This window comes from Pholcus phalangioides, unplaced genomic scaffold (assembly GCF_987345545.1).
Source record: "Pholcus phalangioides strain wild (caught in Gottingen) unplaced genomic scaffold, Ppha-v1.0 ptg000008l_1, whole genome shotgun sequence".
NCBI lineage: Eukaryota > Metazoa > Arthropoda > Arachnida > Araneae > Pholcidae > Pholcus > Pholcus phalangioides.
The window spans coordinates 52939973-52967445 of NW_028301601.1; the positions used below are offsets into that span (position 1 = coordinate 52939973).

The 27473-nt window shown below is 33.7% G+C and overlaps 1 protein-coding gene across 2 annotated transcripts; it reads left to right on the top strand.

Annotated features, from left to right (window-relative positions):
* Positions 1–26291, top strand: dx (deltex E3 ubiquitin ligase). 2 transcript variants are annotated; one of them, XM_089234909.1, is made up of 10 exons: positions 1–317; positions 1415–1563; positions 5960–6435; positions 8971–9008; positions 11051–11185; positions 14231–14319; positions 14986–15117; positions 19196–19357; positions 21459–21548; positions 25123–26291. In XM_089234909.1, exons 1-10 carry the CDS (start codon positions 110–112, stop codon positions 25360–25362), a joined length of 1719 nt encoding a protein of 572 aa, XP_089091035.1. In that variant the 5' UTR covers positions 1–109; the 3' UTR covers positions 25363–26291. The 2 variants fall into 2 exon arrangements, with proteins under 2 accessions (XP_089091035.1, XP_089091033.1); XM_089234907.1 differs by having other exon boundaries at positions 19–317; positions 11051–11191; positions 25123–25829.
* Positions 26292–27473: the final 1182 nt, after the last annotated feature.

Genomic DNA, 27473 nt, shown 5'->3' on the forward strand with positions numbered 1-27473 from the left:
GGAAGTCGCAGGCTGAAAGCCGAATGTTACGATCGCCATAGGGTGTAAACTAAATTTCATTTGACATGTGCAATCTTATGTTTGTATAAATTTTTTTAGCAGTTTTAGAATGAGTAGTACGCTGAATAAAGACGAAATTGTTTGGGAGCGACTGAATAAAGCTAAGAAATGGCTTCCTTATTCAGCTGAGGTTTGTGAGTTTATCGAGAAAGCGTATGAGCAGAACTTGACCTCCGTTTGCCTTGGTGATGTGGATCCGAAATTGAAAGTATTTGATGTCAATGTTAAAAACTTTATTCAAACGTCGCAATCAACTGGTAATACTGATTATTATTAAAATATCATGATTATTTATGAGCTGAATATGTCATAGTTATTCAATGGGCTGAATATGTAATATTTATTCTCAATGAGCTGAATAGCTCATATTTATTTAATGAGGTGAATGCGCCAACTTGACGACTTTAGGGCCGACTTATCGTCGGAAAAAAGTCTCCAAGTTGGCGTGTCCCTTATACCGAAGCTGTTCCGCTGACCCAAGAAAAAGTATCGTTGTAGAGAAATTATCGTTGTATTGAAAGGCAGAGTGTCAGCATTAGAGTATGGGTATTTCCAAACAAGATTTGAAAAAAATGTCGTTGTTGTGGGATTTATTGTTATATTGAATATCGTTATAGTGAGGTTTCACTGCATTTCTTACACCGAAAAGCAATACTGAACTCTGTTTTTCAGTTGGACCTTTCTTCACTGGGAGCAGGTTGAACATGATTAACGTGATACTTAATGACAAGAAAATTAATTCATCTGCCACTTATGTAACATGTTTCTGACATGGACCCAGGGCCGCAACTATATGCTTAGTCAACCAGGGCGAGCATGTATTTTGGAGCCCCCTTGTAATGCTGAAGGAGTGGTCCAAAGGGGAAATTGCCTGGAAAAATTCTGTGCCAATTGACAACAACAGCAATTTACTTATTGTTTTACATTGCTGTATACTGAATATTATTCTGTAAATGGGTCTGTGTCCTCAATTTCTTTGGTACAGGGGGTCAGTGGAACACTAAAAAATATTAAGATCCCCCTCCCCCATCCCAGAGTTAGATGGATCTGGTTTGAATTCTAGCTAAAAGTTGTGATGGCAACTCTAAGAGCAATTGACTGATTGACTGTGACATTTCATAATTGGCTTCTAACTGTGAATCCTTGTTTAAGAACAGTCTCTATTTAGTTAAAAAGTAGTATTATAGCAATGGTCAAAGTGAAAATAAGAAATTCAAATGAAGTAAGTATATAGTTTTGTTATAAGTATACATAATAATTTGCATCACTCTTTTAACTCAAGCGTTTGGTAATATCCAATCTCGTATAAAAGTTGGAGATGGTTTATCACACTTTTCTTTTATTCACATGCCAGGTACAAACTGCCCTGTAAGAAGGCGAGTAACTCATAAAGAATTCAACACATCTAGCCAAGCTGTATGGGAATGGTGTGGAGATAGCAAGAAATCATGGCATTGTTATAGTCCAGATATAACTGCAGTTTTAGAGAATTCATATTTGGTGGTGAGTATTTTCTTAAACATGACATACATATGTATATAATTTTACACCAATACTAATGATCACTATTATTCAAAATAAACCATATTTATTTCCAAAGGATCCAAAACATTAATTACAAGATCTTAGTACTAGAAATGTGAATACCACAATCTGACAAGAGCGTAATTCATGGAGCATCAAACTTCTTTGATAATTAGCAACTTGAAAATAAAAACAACACAATATTTAAAAAACAAAATTCAGGCTTCTGTCATTTTTACTCTCGACTTAGAACACAGCAACACTTTCTTGAATACATTGGAAAATTTCTGAAGATATACATGCTCAGTCCATTGGCTCTTAAAGTCAAACATATGCAAACCATAATTTCTGACACTGAGTTCCAATGGGTAGCAATAACCCATCAAACCCCCTTCATCAGAACTCTGCCGATTTCTGTAGCAGTAGTGCACTTTGCAATGATATTTAATATACAATAAAGGTGGGTGAATACTTCACCTGAAACCCAAGGGTTTTTTTTTTCAAAAGAAGAAAACATGGTCACAACTGACTACAGCTTGTCGAAGAATTTCTAAGGGAACATGAATACAATATAATGTGGTTAAATGTGGATAAATGTGATTAAATGTGGATAAATTCAATTAATGTGAATAAATGCAATTAATGTGAATAAATGCAATTAATGTGAATAAATGCAATTAATGTGAATAAATGCAATTAATGTGAATAAATGCAATTAATGTGAATAAATGCAATTAATGTGAATAAATGCAATTAAATGTGAGTAAATGCATTTACAACTTCTTATTTGCACCAACCAGGATCATAACGATATTTGCAGCTCAACCGAAAAAAGACAACCAAATGCATTACCCGTAAAACAACTTTTTTTTAAAAAAGGAGTCTCATCAGGGCCAATGGTGATAATCACCATAATGTTAATAATATTTGCGTAATATATATATATATTTCATAATTTCTGGCATGCAGAATTATATCGACCTCAAGAGCTTTGTGCCTTTACAGTCAAACATAATAGCAAACCTATATATCCTAATTACCACAGACCTTAATAAATATTAATTGGTAAAAATTATGTCTGCTCCATTCAATTAATTGGGTTAGTTAATTGATCAATTGCAGTTGAAAATTTCAGTTCAGTTAATTGACTCGATCAATCAAATTAAAAGTTTGTGAATTAACTAGATTAATTTGAAAAAGCCGATTCAATGTCTTATAAATTATGTTCTATAACATAATATTTTGGCTAAGTGACCATATTTCAAAATATCTGTTTATATTTAAAGATATTTGAATACGAGAGAGAGAATTTTGATCAAATTCAATTTTTTTTGGTCGAGTCAATTCTAGAAAATCTGATGATTCCAGTTTGAAATTGAGTTTCATGGGAGTTTTTGAAGACAATACTAAAATTTGTTGTCTCCACTATGAACAGTAGTTTTTCTTTTTTTTCTTACTTTTGGAAGCATCAGCTCCTTTCCTCACAAGCACCATTTGGGAAACGTTTTTTTAAAAACAAGCAACAGTATGATCGAAAGTGTCATGAAGAAACTTGTCAAAAGAGATGTGGAGTGGGGTGTGTCCCGGTCCTTCAATATCAGTATGATCGAAAGTAGGTTTGAAATCTGTGAGTAACTTTAAATAACCAATTTAAAAAAACAAACAAAAACAAACTCGATAGATGTGAAGAAATTACATGGCTTTTTTTCGAAAAAATTATGTTCATCGTATTAAATTACTTCAAGTGGGCAGCCTTAATTTCTTTATGTATTCCTATATTTGTTTACATATGCCAGGTGTGTGAAATGAATAAAATATATTTTTATAGCATCTATTAATATTATATGGTTGCAGAAAAATATTCATTTAATCAATTTCAAATTCTAATTGATTCCCAGCCCTAATAAAAATATGAGTATTCCTACTGATAAGAAATTAACGATTCCATATGCTCTGTTAATCTAATTTTGGAGGAGGGGTAATTATAGTAGAAAAATGGTGATCTAATCAGGACTACTTTGACAATTTTGTCAGACTTGAAGCATGAATATTTTCCGGGCGAATTTTCAACTTTTTACCATCTGTAAAAGTCGCCCTCTGGGATAGAGCTTTAGTTACAGCTGTGATTCCCAACATGGGGCAATATGATTTTTGAGAGGGGGAATTTGATTTTTTAAGTAAGCAATCACATGATTTATAAAAATCCATATTTGAGGAAAAAGTAATTTCTTAGAATTAATGAAAAATTCATATTTAGTGGCAAAGTAATTTGAGAACTAATGAAAATTCATATATATATAATGAAAAAATAATTGCAGAATGAATGAATGAAAATTAATGTTTGATAAGGAAATAATTTCACAAACACTGAAAATCCATATTTAATGAAAAAATAATTCCTATATAATAATAATTTATAAATTTCACAAGTTAGTGAAATGTAATATTTAATGCGGAAATAATTTAAGTTTCAATGAAAATTCATATTTAATAAAAAAGCTTATCTCGGAATAAGTAAAATTCTCCAGTAATGTAGGGCTCCCTAATTGCCTCTAAGCTCTGGGCCCCATTGGGTTTACCTGTTAAGACATTACTGTGAGAATCAAGATACCATAGTATGATTTATTGACCACTGGGCTTCATGGAAATTGTTTTTTTCACCCACACTGTCTTGAAGGTTGAAAACTCATACTTTTTTTAGAGCAGGTTATAGGGCTTGAGGTTTTGGGCTTCCTCCACTTAAATTCTGAAGGGGGCACACAGGCTAATTTAAAGTTTAAGAAGAGCTCGGAGAGAATCTCTCCAAAGGAATTTCAAGTTTTTAACCTTCAAAAGAGTTTCAAATTCACAAAAACATGTTTCCTCTCTCTTCACCATGGTAAATAACCTTTGCTTTTCAGTGACCCTTTACAGTATTACCCTTGCTTTTTCTTTCCCTCCCTTCACTTCAGATTTTTTTCCCACACACATGTAATGTATCTGTCTATATATGTAAGAGTGAAAGGTAACACATATGGTGAGAGTGAAAAGAGGACTTTAAAAGGAATATTCTCTCATGTATTGTAATTTTTCCTTCTATATATTTCTTTCTTTACCCCTTTTTTCCCCTGCTTCTAACATGTGGTTAGGTTGGGACAAGGTTACCAGATTTATGGCTGATTCGCCAATTAGAGATAATCACAATTTCTTGTTGAAACTTTGTATGTAAAGTGGTTAAAGGATTTTTCCTAGTATATTAATTTCTTTTACAATTTTTTTCAATTTTTGATCATTTTGGGCCGAATATTCTCACCCTGTGTGTGCATGCGTGCGTTTTATAGGAAGGGGACATCAGGATCTTACAAGATGGTTTTAAAGGTTGGGGAACACTGAGTTCCATTGATAGCTCTGCACACCAAAATATCCCTTCAACAGGGTAGGCCTGTCTACCAACATGAAAAAGTCATAAATCTAAAAAACAATAATGAAGTTATGAAAGATAACAGAAGTCAAGGAAAATTTATAAATATGAGAAAGGGTTATTGATTCACGTTGTGCAGTTGATGTTAGCTTTTACAAACTTGAATGTTTTTTAAATTAGTCAGTAAATAGAAAGACATTGAAAGAAATGACATATTTTTTGGGACCAGAGAGCTAGTTCCTAAAAAATCCTGTTGGTTCCTATAATCGATTGAATGAATGTTCAGTGAATTGGAAGTGTACCAAATGTCGGTTAAGGTTTGGAGAATCTTCATGATGTAAAGAAGCACCTCTCTTTATTTTTCAACATCTGAAGCTGTGTCTCATGTCAAGTCTAGCTGTGTCCCGCTTAGGTAATTTCACCCATTAACATGGCACAGGGTCATGTTGGTCAATGGTGGGGGAAGAAAAGGTTTTTGATACAATAAATATACACACTAGTGAAACCCTTCGACGATGGAAACCTGTCTGGAATGGGATCAAAAGATAATCCTGTTGATGATTTAATATGCACCTTTATAAAATGGGGACCCATCTAAAACAGAAAATTATTTTGTCCCTTGACCAGGGTATGTCAAATTCCAGGTTGCCTAGGGAATTAGCACTAACCCCTTGAGATATTCTATGTGCAATTATTGAGTTTAACTCTGTAAACAGAAGTTTTTGAAATTACTACAGCATGTCTAGCAACACATGAAAGGTTCGCTGAGTCTTGAAAAAATTGTAGGAAATACATTTTTTCCACAGTTTCAATCAAAAAATATATCCAAATTTTTTGGGGACTTGGCTCCCAAAAAATTTGGCTTTATTTTCTGATTTGTCAAGACCTGCCCTTGATGTTCACTTCCATGCAGGTTTCACTTTATTTATAGTTGAATATTCATCGTATATAATTTGTATTTGTCATACATTTCAGGGAGACAGCACAATAGATTTGAGCAGTCGGTTTCCCAGTTATAACTATACTGTAGACTTCACGAAAATGATGCAGATCAATAACTATACCAGATACCATCGATCCATCAGAAGAATTGACGATTTCGGGATAGAATTTCCTTCTGCCTCTGCATTCTCAGATGCAGATCCTGGCCAGTATGCCGCAGTGCATTCGAATGGGATGGAAAATTGTGTTCCAGAAGATCTCGGCAACACCAAATCATCAAAGAACAAAAAAGGTCGTTCTCTAAGTAAGAAGGTTAATCATTTGTGGAAGAAGATGAGCATCGGTAAGACAAGTGATTCTGAAGATGAAGATGAGGACGAGACCTGCAATGAGTCTGTGAACAAAAAACTGTGCTCTCCTGATGAAGGTAGCTCAAGCATGCTTGCATCAGCTGCTTTGTCTAAGGAAGGGAAGACTGTTGCTTCTGAGATGGATTCATCGTCTTCAGTGTGAGTCTAGTTGATTTGTGTATCAACTATAACAATATAAAACCCTGTAAAATCTAACCATAAAAAATATTGTGAATTAATACAATAGTAGTTCATTGCTACTACACTCAGCTCACAATGTCTAGAAAAATTATTGTGTTGCAGTGGATTTCTAGTTGTAATTGATCTTAATTACAATTAAATGCTATCATGGGGGTCCCTCATGACCCAAAGGACCCAGGAATGTGTCTACTTTACTGCACACCAACTCCAGTCATATGTCGCCATATTGCAATTTCCAACTAGCGGATTTGGGTGGGAAATGAAGGCGCTATCTATCGGTTATCGTTCCAGGCTCAATAGGTAAAGAACTTTTTTGATCCTTTCGGCTGGAATCTAATCTATGGACCTTAACGGCAACCTTCTTAGTGGAAGACAAGCATCTTACCTCTGTGGCGCTCCAGCGATGTCACCCACAAGGCCAAACTTAGGAATGTGCAAAGGGTGTGGCTGCACCAGGTCACTATATTTTAAGGGCCACAAAAATAGGATAAAATATGTTGATTACATTTTGACCTTAATGTTTGACTCAACAAATCGAATAGCTTAAAATTCTGTCCAAGGCTTCTAAAATTCAGACGTTGAACCCTCTGGCCTAGGGTTTTCACAGAAGCTCTCGCCCAGAGGCAAGAGCAGAATACCAGCACACTGGACCGAGGGGGTGATAAATTCTGTTAAACTTGTTTAAAATTATACGAGGGAGGCATACTTGCCGGGCCTTGCAATTTTTTTTTCTTCACATTTGGCACTATCATCGAAATTTGTTAAGTTTTTTTTAAGACCATGAAATAGTTGTTTGATATTCATTATCAAGTGCCAATATAAATTAGGATGTTCATAGACAGTGTGGGATTGTGAAACTCCATTTTAGAGGGCCGTGAATCAGTTTTTACATCTGGCCGCTAAATACTTGAGCCCGTTCCTGGCCACCCACAAGTGCTTCCACTCTCCCAATGGGTGATGTCAGTTGTATGATCCAAATCATTGACCATTATTATAAATTCTGGATTTATTTCTTCAATATTCTATCTGTTTTTTTATTTGCAATTTGATTCAGTGTTTAATCGGTGAAAGACATTTTTTTATAGGAGCTGAAAAACCCCAAAAAAAAGTCTGGTCCCAAACTCATTAAGACAGCCCTGGCATGAGGTCCAGAAATCTTGTCTAACACGCATAGACACGGATGACCACTGTCATCTCATTTATACTTAAATAATTAACCCTGGACTCCAGGGGTTATAGTCCCTATTTTTCACTAATTCAATCAGGCTCTGCTCCTGATTTGTTTGGGTTAGCAGGGTTTGGCTGAATATAGCTGGTGGAAAGAATCACACACACACAAGCTATAGAAGGTCAATTTTTCAATGCCCGAATTGCTGAAGAGACCCAACCTTTTACGGCAGTTATTGATAGTCCAGTTCAAAAATAGAACTCAAAATTCTATGAAAAGATGGTATATTTCACTTTTCTTTCGAAATATCAGTTTCGGCGTAACATCCAGAAAATTAAATTTCTCAAAATTCCATGTTTTGAGAATTTTGCATTTTAAAGATTCACTTTGTATGGATCTGAATGGGAGTCAACTTAGATTTAATTACAGTAGGGAGCATACAAATAAAGTTGGGAGTTGCAGTTCTGTTCAAGGGAGTTTCAAGTTCTTGCCAGAAATTTATTGTTTGGAAAAAATGACAGAAAAAAAACCCAAGAAATATCTTTTCAGAAGAAAGTCATAGAAGATTATTCCACGGTGATGTATAACATGACCTTGTATGTCAGTGTGCTTCTGGCAACCTTTTTTGCCCTCGCACCAGGCAATTTCCAGCTGGATTGTCGAGAGGAATGTCCATAGTAGAAACAGTATCCTACAGTTCTGGCAGTTGCAGTGGACTTTGCTAAGACAAAATTTATCGCGGTTGCAGCCCTGAGAGCACTAAGTTTTCATTTTCAGAGGAACCAAATGATGAGACAAATTTTATATTTTTCGACAGACATTTTACACATCCTGTATTGCACTAAAAGTTGCAAACAACGAACAAAATTTCGCACACTACTAGAACACACTTTAACATTTCTAAAAGGATAACAATTATACAAATTAGACTGTAAACACAACTGCTGCACCTTGTCTGGCGCTACCTATCATTTCTGGCAAGAACTTTGTTCCTTACCTAATATGTAGAAGCGTTTTCCATAGTTGTTATGGCGCACATAACTCAAAAAATGAAATTTGTGGAGTTGTTGCATTTTTGAACTGGGCCGTCAATATAACTTTTAGGGACATGTCATGATTGGGTTTTGTTTTCGAAATCCAAAAAGCTGCAATTTTTTTCTTCCCTATATCATTTTACATAATTGAACTATAATGCATTGCACAATTACAATCATGTAGGTTAAAAGCTGATGTTCTGTGTGTTTTTTAGACTTCAGTGGTTTTTGTTCAACTGTGTCATGCATAAATTATTTTAATTTATATTGTTAAATTTTTTCTCATTTTAGTGGACAGAATGGACAGTCGGCTGACAATGTGGTGTATGGTATGTATATCATATTGATAAGAGTGCTAGTAAGAATTATCTATGGAATTTTTTTTTCTGTAGTAAAGTGCTGGAAAAAATTTAGGGGCAACTGTAAAACTGTTATATTGTAAAAACTTGTGTATGGAGATTTTGAAATGACAATTACAAGTGAAACTAAACATTTTCCACTAAAAATAATTTTGAGTGTGGTCCTTTTTCAAAAAAAAAAATTGTAAAAATTATATTAAAAGTCAAAAAACCTGGAAGAAAGTATGACACACTTTCTGACATCAAAGAAAGAAATTTGTATTTTACTCATATATTGATGTAACAGCCAAGATGATTTCTATCAGTCATGCTCTGTGAAATCAGTTTTTTATTGTGGAAGTGGGAAGATGCCAAAAACAACATATTCATTGGACATTGAGAAGGTCAAATATTTGCTCTCAAACAAACTTCCAAATGGTCATAAGAATTTAGAGATTGAAGACTGTTAGTAAAAGTTTCATAAATGGGCCTGAACATCATAAAATGAAAGTTTGTGCAAAAAGACTTTTTCTCCTATCGTTCGTCAGAAAAAGATGATTATTCATATTTTTTGCATGAAAAAAAATTCTCTGGTGTAATTCCAGAAAGAATACAACTTGTCTTGCACATGTCGAACTGTGTCTGTGATAAAAAAAATTTAAATGTCTGTAGTATGCAAAACTGAAAAGAAAACCTTTCCTTATGAAACAGTGCAGATAAAAGCGACATGAATTAATCAAACAGCATATATCTCAGTGCCTAGTGGGATGAGGATGTTTTCTGTGATGAAAAGAAATTTAGATGGACTCTATAGTTTTAAATATTACTGATCTATGCTATGACAGAGCCAGATTTTGGGAATGTATGCATATCAATACAGTTTTGACTGAATTTCTATTGTCTGAGGCACTTCTCATAACTTTTAGACTATTTATTTCAGCAGGATAATGCTCCTGTATATGTTTTAAAGTCTAAAAGATGTTGATCTAGAGCGAGATCAGTGAAACCCTTTGAGTGGTCATTGAAAAGTCCTTTTCTTAATCCTGTATAGCACTTGTGTGGCATTTTGATTCATGAAGCTTATAGGAATGGTATGCAGTACTAAAATAAACATGATGTGATATTGATTTGATCAAATAAGCTTGGGAAGATGATTACACAACTAGTTATTAATGACTTATAGCAATGAATGATATTCTGAAAGATATAGCTTATAAAGAAAGAGAGAAGGTGTCGCTTCTAATTAAAATAATATTTTTGTGCATAATTTTCGATTGTCCTTATTCTTTTTTCCAGGTTTTGAACTTTACTATAATTTCAGCAATTTTTTCTGAAAAGTGCATTATTCATCAAATTATTTTTAATGGAAAATGTTTAGTTTCAACTGTAGTTGTCACACTAAAATTTTCATGCACCTAGAAGTTTTCAAGATATCACAGTTTTTCGGTTGTCCTTAAACTTTTTTCCTGCACCTTATTTCTGTATTTTTCATCTTTTGTTCTGAAAGAATGATTAAAATTTTATTCAATGTATCATGTTTACTCAAAATCTAATGCCCACATTATTTGTCAGCTGGGAAAAAATAATTCTTAATGTTAACATTTATCATGGTTCACACGCCAATGTACAGGTTCAGTTTTTTAGGACAAGGTGAGCGTTGGATTTGAGTGAAATTCTGTTACTGTCATAACAAATCAGCCAATCAACAAGGGTTGGCAAAAAAATCAGTTTTTTTGGTTTAAACTGGGTTTTTTTGTTTTAAATACTATTAACATTAAAAACAACAAAATTTCTGAAAAATCATTCAAACTTCTAATAATTAATTAAAATAAAATGTTTATTAATATAATTAACATTATTCCCATGTTTAATTAATAAATATTTATATAATTATAATTTATATAACTAATATTTATATAATTTAAATAATTATAAACCAAGGTTTAAACCAAACAACCCTGCAATCAACTGATTAAAAAAAAAAAATTTATGTCTAAAATTTTGTGTGATTGTCTGTTTGAATTCATTTTCAGCTCTCGTTCATGGAAAGCCATGGAAGTACTTTTGGCCTCCTCACACGCCCCAATCTCAGATTAAGCCTGTTCCTGGAATCGATCCTTTGTACACACAGTCAGATGGTGTCAAAAAGCACAAAAAGAAGAAAGGAGGTAAAAGTAAATGCATCTACATTTTCATTTCACTCTATCTTGAATATTTATCAGAAGTTGTTTGCTAATTGTTCAGTACAAATTCTAAATAGTTACAATTCTATTACTTGATTGATAAATGAAGGTTGTGAGATGTTGTTCATAGTCAATTTTTTGGAGATCATACTTTTAAAACATAGCACACAAAAACACAAAATTGAGGTATAGCATCAGTAGGAGGGCAAGTTTCCGAAATTGTAATTTTTAAAACATGAGCCTAATGGGTAAAATGAAAAGGTACCGTATATATACTCATGCATAAAGTGTTTTTTTTTGTTCAAAAATTTGTTCCTATTAAGTGGGGTGGACTTAGAAAAGTGTATATGGGATATCACAATGCTCATTCAATTCTAATACATTCAAGTATTCACACTTTTTATAAGGTTGCTATGTTTTTTATGGGTTTTTTTGGTCTCTCACCTTGACGTTTAAAATAAAATAAAGAAGTTTAAAATATATAAAGTGCCCATAGTTGGTGAATAGATCACAGGTTGTGCATTACTGTTGTACAGCTTACCTTGCAGGAAAAAAGATGCCCACTAAAATTGAAACATTTGGTATGTAGCCCGTCTTCAAGAAAGGGGGTTACATCATTCCTGTATCAAGTTTATGTTTGAGGCATATGAGGGTGCGTGAAAACAGATTGAAATATCAGTGCAAGATATATATCATTTCTCTCAAACTCTTGGGGTTACAAAGAATGATTGAAAATTTTAACACATTTTCGAATCAAAATTTTTTGTACTATTTCAGAGTAGGAAAAAAATATGAAGATGGGTCTTTTTTTTTTTCTGAAGTTCACTTCCCATAATATCCAAAAAGTGTCTTTTCTAAAAGATGTGTTGTAGGATAGGGGAAAAACATCTTTCTATGTCACTACCTGTTGCGGCTTTTGCTGCAGTTGAACTAGGTTACAATGTCTCTCCATTCAATGCATCATGGTATGCATATTATCATGCTTGTCTGGATGACAACACGACCCAGGTTTGATCCCAGGAAGAGGCAACTATACTCTCTGTTCATTCTAACTTGGGTCCTGATGTAAATAAACCGCTATACCTATTTTTGATATCACTCTGCATCCTTCTTTTCTATTGGTTTTAATTTTACCCGCCCCTTCATTTTCTCCTCAAACATGAGATTGTAAATTCGTTATGAAGAATTTTCCTGAGATGAAAATTTTTTTCACTGTTCTCTAAATTTTGTTGAAATAAAAACTGTTGATAACACTAATTAAAATAGAAAGAGGTATATATTTCCCAAAAAAAATTTTTGATAAGGTATTCTGTCATTATCATGGCACCCTCTTCAAGCGTTGGGATGACGGCTCCAGATCCCGGGTGCCTGTGATCATTCTTGTCATTTTTTAATTTTTCACGCTAAAAGTTTAATATATAGAAGGGCTGTTGAAAGGTTGGTCTGAGAGCCCACCAAAGATCACAGCTTGGGGGGGGGGGGGTCTTGCGGCAATATGTGGGGGCCAAGGTCATTATAAAAGCTTGTGCGAGTTGTTTATTATTTTACGGCAGATAGTGAGAAATCTATATTTTTCATATTACTTTTTTTTCTTCAAAATTTTACAATTTTATTTCTGAGCTAATTTATGCCGTATTATTATTTTTCTGAGCCGGATATGCTACCAATCATTAGGTGAAACAAATTATGAACAACTTACTGTTGTGTTGCTGCTTTTTATTTTTCTTATGGGTCTGTATAATTAAATATTTTGTAATTATCCACGGGCTGTAGTAGTTCCAATTTGATGAGAGAGTCATCCACATTATTTTGTTTTTTTACTTCAACCTGTTGTTGATATCCTGTTTTTTGCCAAGACAATTTCGGTTTTTTATCTGTGCGCATGTTGTGAGCCATGACCCCAACATCTAGCTGCAGAAGCCCCTGGTCTGGGATCTTTAATGGGTCCCCAGGTCAGGCTTTCTCACGGGATCTATAGTGTCTGTCATAATGAGGCTCACTGAATCAAAAATGAACAGTACTCTTTTGACTCAGATTTTCAAAACTTTACCTTCATGTCTTCGTGATAATTGCCAGACTTTTTTGGCTTGCCGCCTTCGGCGAAACCAATATTACTTTCTCCCAATAAGCTGCTCAAGCAGAAGTGGAAATTCTTTGGAAATGTATATATTCACCATGATAAGTGACCCCCGTGTCCGGTGTACGTCAAAGTGTGTGGGTGAAAAAAAATCTTGTTGACAGCAACTTTGTTTATAGGAGTCCAGAGCAGCTGCAAAGAAATGAATTTTCAAATGGCTCTGCGAAACAAGATAGACACGCTTATTTCATTTATGTAATCAAACAATAAAGAAGAAAGGTCCTTTTTCTTCAAGAGTTCAAAAATACCAAATATGTTTGCAAATAGGAATAATAATAATTAAAAAAATGAAACTTCCGTTAAAAAGGGAACAGTAATGTTTCAGTGAGAATGGCCAAGCCTGTCAGCACCCACCCCGAAGACATAGCAGGAAAAATGCTTTGATGGATCTTTAAAAAATATTTTTTTCCCATCTTCCAGATAACTTTGAAATAATACGGAATAAATTTTTATAAAAAAAAAATTATGAGGTATTTTATGATATATATGAGGGACAAAGGACTATTTTTGGCGGTGTTGTACTGTAAGAAAGGTGAAATTTGTGTTCTTCAACCAATCATTTTGGGCATCACACACATGCTTTTATTTACATTAGGACCCAAGTTAGAATGAACAGACTTTAGCTTTTCTTTTTGAATTGCCTTGGCATAATGTGCAGAAAGTCTTTTTTTTTTTTTTTAAATATAGTTATTGATAGATTGCCTGCAGAACAGTAAAAGCCTATTTTTTTCTCTTAATATCCCACTGATTATAGACATTAAATTAAAGTATGTAAATATGTATGGTAAAGTATATCTTTTGTATTTAAATTTTTTTATTTGTAATATTTGAGCAAATGTGTCATAGAAATGTATTTTCAACTAATTTTAATTTGTTTTTATAATTTAATTAAGGTATCAAATCAAATCCAGAACCTGTTGATGACCTTAATGTGTTTGTGCAATTTACTGAAGAAATTACTGGTACGAGTGAAGGAGAGCAGGTGTGTTTTCCTTGTTTTAGAACCATAAATTATTTATCATCTATTATTGTCAACTAAAAGATAGTTCATTATACAGTTCATTATATCTACCCTTCTATTTAAATAATTAGTTTCCAAAACTACTTACACCCCTTCAGATTTTTTCCCCTCATCACTTCCCAGCTTGGGCCAACCCCTAAGATCTCATATACTCATAGTTTTTATCATCCCCTTGAATCATTCCATTGTTTCCCTGGTAGACAAAATTGCCCACTTTGGAGAACACTGATTTGGAAGATAGAACTGTGATGATTACCCTTCAACAATTATATTCTGAGCAATTTATTTTCCCTCTAAAAATATTGCAAGGAAAATTTATTTTTCAGTTGCGATTGAGGATTATGCATAGAAATTTTCTTATGGTAATTTTTAAAATTTTTATAACAAACGAATTTTTATTTCTCCTAAAACACTTCACTTGAAAATCTTGATGAATCTAAAAATTTTCATTTAGTTCATGATTACTTGTGGCTAACAATTTGAAATCTAAACTGGATTTATGCTAATATTCTATGGTGTTGCAATATTGATTTGCATTTTAAGAAGTTTTAAATTTTTTGAAAATGAAAAAGCTCTTCTCTTGAATAATGAATATATTCTTTTAATTACTTATTTCTTTTTTTCTAGTGCCTCATTTGCTATGACAGTTTACAAAATGGTTCTCCATATGATGGTGATTCAAGTTTGTTAAGGTTGAAGCTGTGTGCACATGTTTTTCACAAATCTTGTTTGAATGCCATGTACGAATGTGGTAATAAGGTACATACAATGCTTTTGATTCTTTTATTTCATTTTTGCTATTATTTTTTTTGCCTGCAAGCATTTTAAGTTCATCAAGCTATTTTGACATTAATGTTTGTTTGTGAGATGGGAAATCGAAATGCTTTTGGTGTATCATGATATACAGTGTAACCTTCCATAATGCAGATCTGCCAACTCTCCGGATTTAGGCTGGGGAAAAACTCTGGATTTTTCATCCTTCCTCCCGCTCTCTGGATTTGTTAAAATTTCTCTGGATTTTTTGCAGAAAATTAGGTTTTACACGAGCTTTCACGTTGTCGTGACGTCAACTATTGCCGTCGTTAGGGAAAACACCCATGGAGGACAGCCATGGTCATTTCCATCAAGCAGCCTTAAAAAAGTCTTGGTGACCGCATTTAAGCAACTGGCAAAGACGTGAACTTTGTTTACGTAGCGTTTATTGCAGGGTTGGTAAAAAAACCGGTTTTTTGTTTTAAATAGTATTAACATTAAAAACAATGAAATATCTGAAAAATCATTCAAACTTCTAATAATTAACTAAAATGAAATGGTTATTAATGTAATTAACACTATTCCCATACTAATTAATCAATAAATATTTCTTACATTTTAACAAAAACCAACTTTTGCAATTTAATTATTTTTTGCTCAACTCAATGGATTACTGTGTTTGAAAATTCTTTTAATGTTATTATTAATCATATAATATATAAAAGTTTTTCTCCAGTTACTTTCAGTATACTTAATTAGGAAGCTATTTTGCAAAAAATAATAAAAATTAGGTGAATATAATGTATTTAATGAAGCATAAATAATGCAGATTAATTAGCAATGATTTACGATATACAGGGTGATTATAACTAAGGTTCTGATTTCAAAACACTGTAAAAAAAGAACGATTGTCAGAATGACTTGAAAATTGACATGAATATTCCTGAAAAAATTCAATTTTATTTGATAAGGGGGAAAAAAATACTTAAAAATGTAAAATTAATGACATCATCCAACATGTGGGAAATTTGCTCGCAGAATGGAAACGATAGCCAGTCATGGCAAAATGATACCTTAATTATAGTATTGCATGATTTCATAATTCATGGAAGCATCACAAAAAACAAAGTAATTGAACAAATAACTACAACTTACTTAAGAAATGTTAAATATGTTGTCCAACCTGAGGTTGAAAGCACAAAAATTGTTGTTCAACAACAGAATCGGAATATGCCATGGTCATGATGTAGATGTGCTTGCAATTCAGCTTTATTAAACCAAATGCCCCCCCCCCCTAATATTCCTGAGGAACTTCTAACATATAGGGAATGTGCTGGAGATTGCAATTAAAAGTTTGCAATCTGACCACTGTTTATTACACCCACAGCCAGAAGTTGCAAGGGTTAAGGTGCATCCTGTAAAATGGGTCTTCAACAGCTGCTTTGCTGGTATTGCAATGTGCATCTTGATAGAAGTTCTATCCACACACTGATGCTGTGGAAGTGCTGAAATGATGTGGTTGCACAAAATAGATTATACTGCTGGCCAAGTACAGCATCATCTACTTGCACATTTTGCACTTTTTTCTTTTGCGAAAGAAACTTTCATTGCTTCAGGAGTATCCATGCAAATTTTCAAGTCATTCTGATCAGTACTTATTGTATAGTTTTGGAGAATCAAAATTCAAATTATAATCTCCCTGTATATAGCTGATTATTTTTCATAAATCTGTTATTATTATTCAGTAGAACCCTGATTAACTGGGCTTAACAGTGTGAAAGTATAAAAAAAACTACTATTGAATATTAAGACTGGGAGATATACAGTAGGAGACATGCTACTTCTTATGGGGAAAGAAAATGAAAATGTATGCAAGGTAATGTAACTACTAGTACATTGGTCTTTGTCCTTTAAGGACAGCTGATGTCTTTATTGGATTATAGGACCACTTGCCCCTAGCATGATGGTGTCACTACTGTTGCTGCTTCTTTGTGAAGGGAAAAAGAAACCCTTTGAGATAATACACCACTACATTTAGATGTGTGATGCAATCCCTATTCATGAATTTGCTGAAGATAGAGCATCAGAATGTAGCCAAAGGGTAGAAAATGTTGTAAGAATGAGAAATTTTGGCTTTTGTATATAACTTTAAATAACTAAGATACTTCATATGAAAAATATATATATATTCTGGCCACTTTTATGAGACTTTTTGAAAAAAACCGCTTATAAAATCTTATGTCATTTAAAGATATACCATCAGAATGTACCCCAAGGATATAAAATGTGGTAAAAATGAAACATTTTGGCTAATAATGAACCAATATGATATTTTTCAAGGAAAAAAATTATATTTAGGCAACTTTTATTTGATTTTTTGAAAAAAACCACTTGGTTAAAACCAAGGTTTAAACCAACGTGGTTTAAACCAAACAACCCTGGTTTATTGGCAATCATTTATCAGGGTCATGACCTTGGTTGCCAAAATTCCTGCATAATCATTATTGTATTCCATTAGCAGCCGTGCTGTAAACTCAAGTTTTTTCATAGCAGCTTTGTATTTTGAAATTTTTTAAGTTGTTTCCTCCGATTAAATGTCTTCAGAAAGAAAATATAAAACTTTAAGCTATATAAAGCTAAATATAAAGCTTTTAAGAGTTCATATACCCAAGATTATCAATCACTGATAGCTTCCATGAAAGGAAACGCTTATGCTTTATGAACAGTATATGTAGATGTGATTTCTCTATTCTGTGTGGAAAGACTGACATGAAATTATATTCTGCTCGGGGGTAATGCAGAACCTGCCTTGGGGGGGGGGGAAATGGAACTTTTTCTTAATTGATTTAAAAAAATGTTCAAAAATTTTTTTTTGTGAATTTTTTTTGATCGAGTCTGAGTGCTGGGGAAGGGGGGACTCCCCCCCCCCCCCTCCCCTCAGGAGAATCTCTGGATTCCAAAAGTTGGCATGTTTGATAATGGTAACCTCTGAACAACTGCCACATTTTCAAACAAGAATGAATCCTATTGGATTAATATTAAAGTGAACCTCCAAACAATGAGCGCTTTTGACCATGAGAATGAGGAGAATGATGTATGTATATTATTAGAAAAATAGCTCTCAGTATTTGCTCTGGAGGAGTTTTTTCTTCTTTACACTGTTCAAACATGAAAATATGTATGAGTTCTTCCTTATGTCACAGGATCCGCTCAAGACAAAATTTTCAGCCATGCAAGATATTGTTTTGGCACCCCCTCTTGCATATAAACTGTATAAGTAAAAATGACTATAAAAAATGCCAACAAGATGAAATGCATAAAAAAACTATTTTTTTCTATGAATCATCCCAAAATTGCATTCATAATTGGAATCTTACACATGAAATATTAATAGCCTTTACCTCTGATTTCGCACCCCTGCTACATCTGTGGTTGCCTAAATGTGGTCCGCCGCCCCCAGGATTTCAGAAGTTGTTGCTAGCGAACACACAAGATTTTTTTATGCAAAATTCATGCATCATCTTCATTGCATAGTAAATGTGTTGAATTTGGTGTGCTTGTAAACTATAGATTGTTATAAATTGTATTGATTGTATTGTAATTTTTTCCTCTAATAAATTTCTTAATGACAACCTCCCAGTAACTGCTACATTTTCTTGGTTCTGCCAGTGACCGCTTTTGAAAGGTTTCACTAGATTCAACTGTAAGAAACATTTTTCACGTCAGTTTATGTCAGTGCTTCGTAGCATAAGCATGTTTATGGAAAAAATTATGCTCTCAAACAAAGGTATCGCTATATATATACTGGTGTAATTTATATTTTCTTCCGGCTTTTGAAAATACACTACAAATGGTATATAAAGTACCTTTAGTACATGCTCTTTGCCCCCCCCCCCCGGAAAAAGTTGAAATGATGGCCCTAGGGGGTTAAAATTTACACTTTTATCATTAATTATTATGATTTCAAATACTATACCCGTTGTTGCTGTACATCAATTTTTGAAAAAATGGCATATAAGTTTCTAATTTTCTTCTATACACTTGTTCATTTCAACTTATTATTTAATTTTTGTGTTTTTCCTAGGATAATCATTTGCGTTGTCCAACATGTAAGACCATACATGGAGTCAAGTGTGGCACGCAACCTCCTGGAACCATGACGTACCATGTTTTACCATATTCCCTTCCAGGATATCCAGACAGAGATACGATACAGATTATATATGACATAAAGCAGGGAATACAGGTACATAACTATACTAAGTGTTCACATAAATTTAATTTTGTACATAAGTTACACCATGCGTCATTTTGCTGTTCTTCAATAATTGAAAATTCCAGCTGTTTGATAAACAATTGCAGGGTTCATGTAGTTCAGGGGAAAAAATCAAGGAAATCGGGGGAAATAGCCTATTTTTGTCCCAAAACCTGGAAATTTCAGGTGGAACTGGGAAAATTGTGCTAATTATTGTCTAATCGAAAGCAAAAAAAGTAATGAATAAAAAAAAATTCTTGAAAGGAAAATTGTGAACATAAATTGTGATCCTAGAACATATTAAATGTTGTTAATCTAATTTCGCAATAGAACAAAAAAAACCATGAATACCGCTAATGAGAAACAAGGATTTTATAAGTCCCTGTAGAAGAGCATATTGTTGTGATATTATCGTAACTGCACATCATAGAAAGCCATGCATAAAAAGTATCAGGATAGCTAAATTGTGATAATGTCGTAAGTTGACTTCAATGAGCAACGTCGGTTGAAGCACGTGCATATTTTGATTTGTGGGTACTTTTTATTTGAAAATGATGAATAGCAAGTAAACTGTTTTTAATTTGTAATGGCTGGATAAAGATCTGAATCCTCAGTATTCTGATTTTATTAGAGCAGTCAATAATTACTTGTATAAAGTGCAGTGTGTCAGTTTGCAAATGTTCAGTTTGAGGAATGTGGGCAAACAGGCTATACATAGCCATCCCAAGAGTGCCAAGTATATTAAATTGGGAAAGTTTTGTAAATGACTCCCTAAATTACCAAGTTTTAGGTTCTAGTGCTAACATGAGTGTGGAGTGTAAGCCAACTGCAAAGGATTATGAGATGTCCAACTCATCCTATAATCAATTCAAGAGAGGATGTTGCAGAAAATTTCAATCATTTGATAATTTTTGTCGCACCACTGTCATTTTCTGCACACGAGAGCTAATTAGACCGGGGCCTACAATTTATTGCCGATTTCGAACGGCAGGCTTGTTCTTTTTATACTCATCGAGAGGTTGGTGTGCTAACCTCTCGATGGGACTCCCTGCAGTAGCAATTTTTTCTGTGGTCATGTCGGCGTTTCTGTTGTACCCCTGTGTCATGAAACTTTTCTGACAAGGACGAAGCGGGTATCGAACTCACGACACTAAACACCCTTTGGTACTTTAGGCGAGTATCTTATCAACCTGGGCTACAGCATCCTAGAAGAAATTTTCAAGGATTCTAGATAGAGATTTAGCAAAAAATATTAGCATAGGTAGCTGAAAGATGCCTTGAATGGTCAAATTTGGTCTGACACCCATGCTTTTATTCTTCTTTGTTGAAATACATTTCTAAATTGCGTTTTTTGTAATGTAACATGGAAATTGTGGAGAATGTACAAGGGCAAGGATTCATGTAAGTTCAAGCTGTGAACACATTATAAATTGGTGAACAAGATAGCTGCAAAGAAAAATATTTCTACATTCATAATTGTCTGTCAAGCATTGGGAGCTCATTTTCTTTAGCTGATTTCCCCTCCCAATGTCAAGATAGTGAAATATAACTGAAGAATGGTTTTGACTAACTGACATTTAGTCATGGTTTTGACTAACTGACATTTAGTCATGGTTTTGACTAACTGACATTTAGTCATGGTTTTGACTAACTGACATTTAGTCATGGTTTTGACTAACTGACATTTAGTCATGGTTTTGACTAACTGACATTTAGTCATGGTTTTGACTAACTGACATTTAGTCATGGTTTTGACAGTGACTTTAGACACTTAAGTGATTTGAATCCTCATTTTAATCATGATTTAAATCAGCATACCCTTTGGGAAAATTATGTCACAAAAATGAGTATGAACCCTGGATCGCTATATCCTCTTGCTTAATTTTATTCCATGCTGAAAACAATTAGAAAGAGGTTAATCTTGTAAAATGTAATCAATATAAGTGAAATTAGGATCATATTGGTACTAATTTTCCAACAAAATGAAGGAACATTACAGAAAGACCTTTCTATCGTTTTCAGGATTCGGAAACTGTTCTTTTGTTTTATCTTATCACAGGAAGTCAGGTATGATGAAATAATTTTCTTTCAGGGGTCAGAGCATCCACGTCCTGGACGAAGGTATTCAGCCCGAGGTTTCCCCCGACATTGTTACTTACCGGATAACGAGATGGGTAGAAAGGTACAGTATATTTTTCAAGTTTTTTAAATTAAAGGTAAAAATTGTTATTTTCATGGAAAAAAGTTATAACCTATCTTGTTTCAAACTGTGTTGCAAATGTAAAGAGAATTGGAAATCCCTAGTTCAAACAGTTTAAATTCTTTATTTTAATTTTTTTATTGTGATGTCTTTTACTTAGTATAATTACTATGCATTTATACAGTCAATGCTCGTTATAACAGCATTTTAACCCCCCCCCCCAATTGATTCACAGAAAATGGATGTTATATTGAGAGGTCATTATGCTAAAAGTTAGAAAAGAGAAAATCCGTTTTTTAAGACCATTCCATATTTGGACAGATAAAAAACTTGTGTTGTTGCAGTTGCAATGAAAATCAGGTTAGAAAATAATAAAATTGTAATAATTAACCCTACAATGCTAACTCTACATCTCAGAAACGTAGTCGCTCATACGTAATCATGCAGTTTTTATTTTATTAGTATTCCTACTATTTAGTTATACAGTTATTACACTTTTGTTCCGAAATTTTCAGGGATGGATTTTGTTCATTCTTGGCTCTTTTTTTTGTTCCTTTGCAAAAAAGAGCCAAGGCAGAGCTGAGTTCTGCAATGTATTGGATTGAATGGTCTTTGTAAGCCATTATACAGGATGGAAAATAGCCTGTGATGAGTAGGAAAACATTTAGGACTTATTGTGCTGGTCGTTATAATAGAACGGTCACTATAATGCATGATGGTCATGATGAGCTTTGACTGTATAATTGATTAAAATGGCAGTGTTGATGGAAACTCCTAAAAACTCAGTAAATTTCAGTTGCACAAAACTAGTAAAAATTGTGTACTAGATGAGCGAGCAACTAATTTTCTTCCCCTTTTTTGTGTATTGTCATCTTTCTCTTTTGTTGCAAGCAAATTCGAGAGGGAAAAAAGTAGCCACTCTCATATTGCACCCGGGAGATAAAAACGTTAGTGAGTAGCAAGAAAAGTAGAACACCTTTCTACTTTACTCACATTAGCAGAGCAAGGGACGTTATCAAGTTCACTTGATAATGTTGTACAGAGGGACTTTATATTGCACAGAGGAACTGTAGTAGCAACGAGTAAAACTGTGAGTAGCTAGTAAACTCTCCCAATGTAATTGAGCCTTAATCACTGTTGTTCAGGGCACAAATCCCAGATGCTGTGTCGCTATGGGGGATTATAAAATTGGTATTGATGCTTGAAATTTTTTTATACGTGATTGCTAAATGAGTCTAAGACTGACATAAAATTTTCTGATTTGAAATGATGTGTCGTCCAACATAAAAAAGGTCATAAAATCTCTGAAAAGTTGGAACACATTATTTAGGCCTGTTTTTCTGTGGAAAAAACTATATGCTTAGCTTCTAAGAAATCTGCCTGGCGCCTAATTTTTTTTCAATTTGTTAAGCCCTGTCATTGATGTATTGATGAGGATGTAATATAATGACGAGCTTGACAAATGTCAAGTAGACATGGTGACAAAAAAATACAGCACCTAAAATTTTCTACATATTGTCATTAAAATTGAAGTGTAAGGACAATTTTCTAATTCACTGGGTCCGACTGTAAAAATATTTTTTTGAATTTGTCAAGCCCCGAGACAATGAATCTGGTACTTTGAGCTTTGAAAGGAAAAAAATCTGAATTTAATGGAAATCCTTCTTTGCTATTTACTCTGTTAAATTGATGATGTAATTTTCTTATGTCAGTGTGTGTCGGCAAAAATGAAAGGAATCGGTCCCAGAAAAGTTTAATACCTTTCAGTTCCACATTATGAAAAATGAAATAATTATCATGTACATTTTTTTAGGTTGTTTTAGTTCTAACTATGCCCTAGGAATCAAAATTGTTTTTCTTGGGGAAAAGTACACAAGTTTTCCTAAGCAATTTAGGTATACAGTCGGACCCACTTATAAGGAGCCAGCTTTTAGTGATAGTCTGGAGTTAACGAGCAAATTTTAATGCATTTTGTTTAGTAAAATGCTAATTGTAAGGCAATTTTGTCACTTGTGTTTCACAGTTGCTGGAATTTAACAATTGATTAAATTTTTTTATTTTAAAATGGAAAATGAAAAACTGTGGTGAACTGAACTTTAACAGATTTTAAACCCTAACTGTGCAAAATATACGTCATCGCAGATCTATAAATACTGCTGAATTTTATTGTACATTTTCATTGCAGTAGTCCATTTGTATAACCTTCATTCAATAGGTCACGCAAATTAATCATGTAACTCAGTTCTGAATCTTTAAGCTTTTGATAAGTTAAATGTAATAAATAACAATTTCTGATTATATATATATATACTGCTGTTTCTGAAGTCCTGTCATTCCTTCAACTCAATACAAAAGGAGAGAGAATGAAAAGTAAATGCAAAAAGAACCACACAAAGTTGTGAGGTTCTTTTGTGTCTCTCTCATAATATGGAAATACCCTAGACGGTATAAACTTGAAGGTATATAAACGTCACTCAAATAATTCAACAAAAGGCCACCCCCCGCCCATAAGGTTTGTTGTCAATATAAACAGTATTGCTTCATCTGGAGGGGGATAATGAGAAAGGGAAATGAGGATCAGAAACTGACTAATCCGAAGTTAAAAAAAAAAGAAGCTTATTTGTCCCTTCCTTCACTTCCAATAAAAACTCTATGTATTTGAATGTGTGGATCATTAGCAGAATTTTTCTTTTCCTGTGTGTTGTATTCTTTATTTTGTTGGTGAAAAAAATGTCCAAAAGCAAAATTTTAACCATCAAAGATGAAAAAAAAAATACAAAATTGCTAGAAAAAGGTGAAAATAATATTTTACGCATCTGATATCCATATTGTGTTATCCATACTTGCTATGAACACTTCATTTGAAAACAAAATTTTATTTTTTAATTTGAATACAGATTTACCAAGAAGAACAATTCCTCACTTCCCCTTCTAAGCAGGTCTTTTATGTTAACACAATTTTGGGACTTAATCATTCAGTTACACGACTTCCAGAAGAAGTATGCTTTCAATACACCAGGCAAGCCATCGTGCACACATTCATCCTGGTTCAAAATTCGTACCGAACTGTCTTACAATTCAGATTCATTATTGAACGTTCTGATCGCCCCCTCTTGAGATCTCAGTTTCTCTTAATTCTCCTTCTTCTACTTTCATGTATCCTGAACCTTACAGTGAGTGACTGGATTTAACAAGCATTTTTGAAGGAAACAAACTCCTCAAGCAGGTCCGACTGTAAAAATATATTTTTGAATTTGTCAAGCCCAACACAATGAATCTGGTACTTTGAGCTTTGAAGGAAAAAAAATCTCAATTTAATGGAAATCCTTCTTTGCTATTTACTCTGTTATACATGCTGATTTCATTGCATCCTCCTATGTTTACTTAAACACTAACTCTATCGACAGGTCAGAGCAGTTAATTTTTTCTGATTCTTATTAACAATCTCATCTGTATTTTTGATATTTAAATATTCAAATATATATGAAATTTTATCCTTGTATTTTTTTTATTTTTATTTATTTTTTTATTTTTTGTACATTTTATCCTTGTGAAGGTTTTGCGGCTTCTTATAAAAGCTTGGGAAAGGCGGCTAATTTTCACTGTGGGGACGTCCTCGACTACCGGTGAAAACGACACAGTTACATGGAACGAAATCCATCACAAGACTGAATTCGGCTTCAACAGAAATGGCCATGGTTATCCAGACCCATCATATTTTGAAAATGTGATAGCTGAACTTGCTGCACATGGTGTTGTCGATGCTACTCCTCCGAGGATTCCAGCTGATCTGTGATATTAATGTTAATATTTAATAGAAAGATGAGTGGAGCAGATGAAACTGTTACATTATTAGTAATCTGCTTGAACAATAGTTATAAAATGCAAATATATATTTGTGGTGTGAAAAAAATTATCACAAATGATGTTTATACATCTTTGTTGTTATATTATGCTAAATCAATTTGTGTACATGGTGCTATTGCTTGACTTCTTTTTTTTTATACATAGATTCAGCTAAAATATGCTTTTCGTATTTAGTTCAACTCCAGAATGATTGGATGCCTCAGGAATGTTGGAGTGCCTTTCTCATAGACTCGAAACGCGGTTCATGATTTTGGTTGATGGCTATGAGTAACGTGAAATCATGTTATTTCCATTGTGACTGTGATCGATATGTACATTTGACTTGAGAAAATATTTTTGAATGGCTGATGTGTGTGTATATATTTTATATATACAATTATAAATATGTATTTCCATGAAAATTTGGTGGAAAGTTTTGTCTGGAATTTCAATCTTTTGTGTGGCTATTATTCACATTCCAATATAATCAAAATTCATGCAAAAGAATCTGGTAAAATTCAGGATATACGAACATTTTCTCTTGAAATAGATAACTTATGTGTGTGTGTGAAAAAGAATCCTATAAACAATTTTTAATTCATGTGTAAATGTTACAATCATCAAGAAACATTTTGTGTGCAGCGATCATATTTGGCTATACAAAATTATGTAAAATTATGTCAAACAATTCAAACTCTTTCTTTCAAACCAAGCACAATCAGAGTTGTGCTTGATTTGCTCAGTAAATTGCCAAGCTACCGATTGAATTGTGCTAGAAATGTGAGCGTGTATACCTAAAAACCTGAGGGAATACCTTGTGTTGTGCCTGGCTTCTCAGTGCTGCCATCTATATTAAAAATCTGGAGTGATACAAATACAAATACAACGCCACAACAGGCAAAATGCCCAACGAGGTGGCTGATAAAAAGATGCCCATAAAAATATGGATGTCATATGTTTCAAAAATACAGCAACCCCATTAAAAATGCAATTAACACAAATTATAAACAATATATACACATGATAAAATATTATACAATGCCCATAAAGAATACTTATGGTTGTCTTATTCTAAGAATGGATAGCTTCTCGATTTACCCCAACATGTTTATCGTATTTCTTTTTAAACGTGTCAATTGTGTTACAATTTACTACCTCCGGGGGTAAGCTATTCCATTGATGTTTGAATATTTGTACTGTTGTAAGTCTATTGCTCTCTCTGGTAAGACTTTTTAATGGGAAGATCAGCTCACATTTACATCTCAAAGTTGGGGAACCCACAGAAAACCAACTTCAGCCATTCACTGTGGCAGCAGTAGAGTTCCAAACCTGGTCCTGGGTAATGCTAGTCCTTTCTGACCAAAAAATGATTCAAAGTGTTGAAAGATTCTTAGCACATTTTTATGTATAAACAATGTGAGGGATTGTGTATGACAGTGGTTATCAAACTGAATATATATTGTTTGCCCCCCCCCCCCCGAAAAAAGTTGAAATGACGGGCTGGACAGTGAGGCCCCAAGGAACCCAAAGCACATTTTGAGAACCACTGGTGCATGATATGGGCAAAGAACCCCTTCACAGCACCAAATAGGCACACATCAATATTGCCAACTCACTGTGATGCCCGACAAAGGTGTTTGCAATCTTTGTAGTAGCCTGACACATGCCTTAAGAACCACTGATGTATGTGGTACAGTCACAGACATCATCATCGCCATTTGTTCCATTGGATTAAAAAACCCTGTGTGGACACCAATAGTTGCAATTTTGGTTAAAATTGTGCTCACTAGATCGTAGCACAAGTTCTCATATTTCTTTCTATTTTTGGCTACTTTTCTGATGGAGTATATTTTTGCTTGAAGGCTTTGTTATTGTTTGGCAATTCTGATGTCAGTTTGCTGGTTGTGCTCATATATTTTACATGATTTTGTGCAGTTTTATATGGCCAGCTCTAGTATAATCGTCATTCTTTATTACTAAGGGAAGAGATTTCGAAAAGAAAAAAATACAGCGAAAAACTTAAAATGGGAACTCATGCTCTTGTAAATGAATGCAATGTCG

Bases quoted from the DNA above. Each gene is read 5' to 3' on its own strand.
- dx (XM_089234907.1), top strand. From the start codon at position 110: ATGAGTAGTACGCTGAATAAAGACGAAATTGTTTGGGAGCGACTGAAT. The intron at 1,564-5,959 runs GTGAGTATTTTC...CATACATTTCAG, and splicing joins TAGAGAATTCATATTTGGTG to GGAGACAGCACAATAGATTT. The intron at 21,549-25,122 runs GTACAGTATATT...ATCCTTGTGAAG, and splicing joins ATAACGAGATGGGTAGAAAG to GTTTTGCGGCTTCTTATAAA.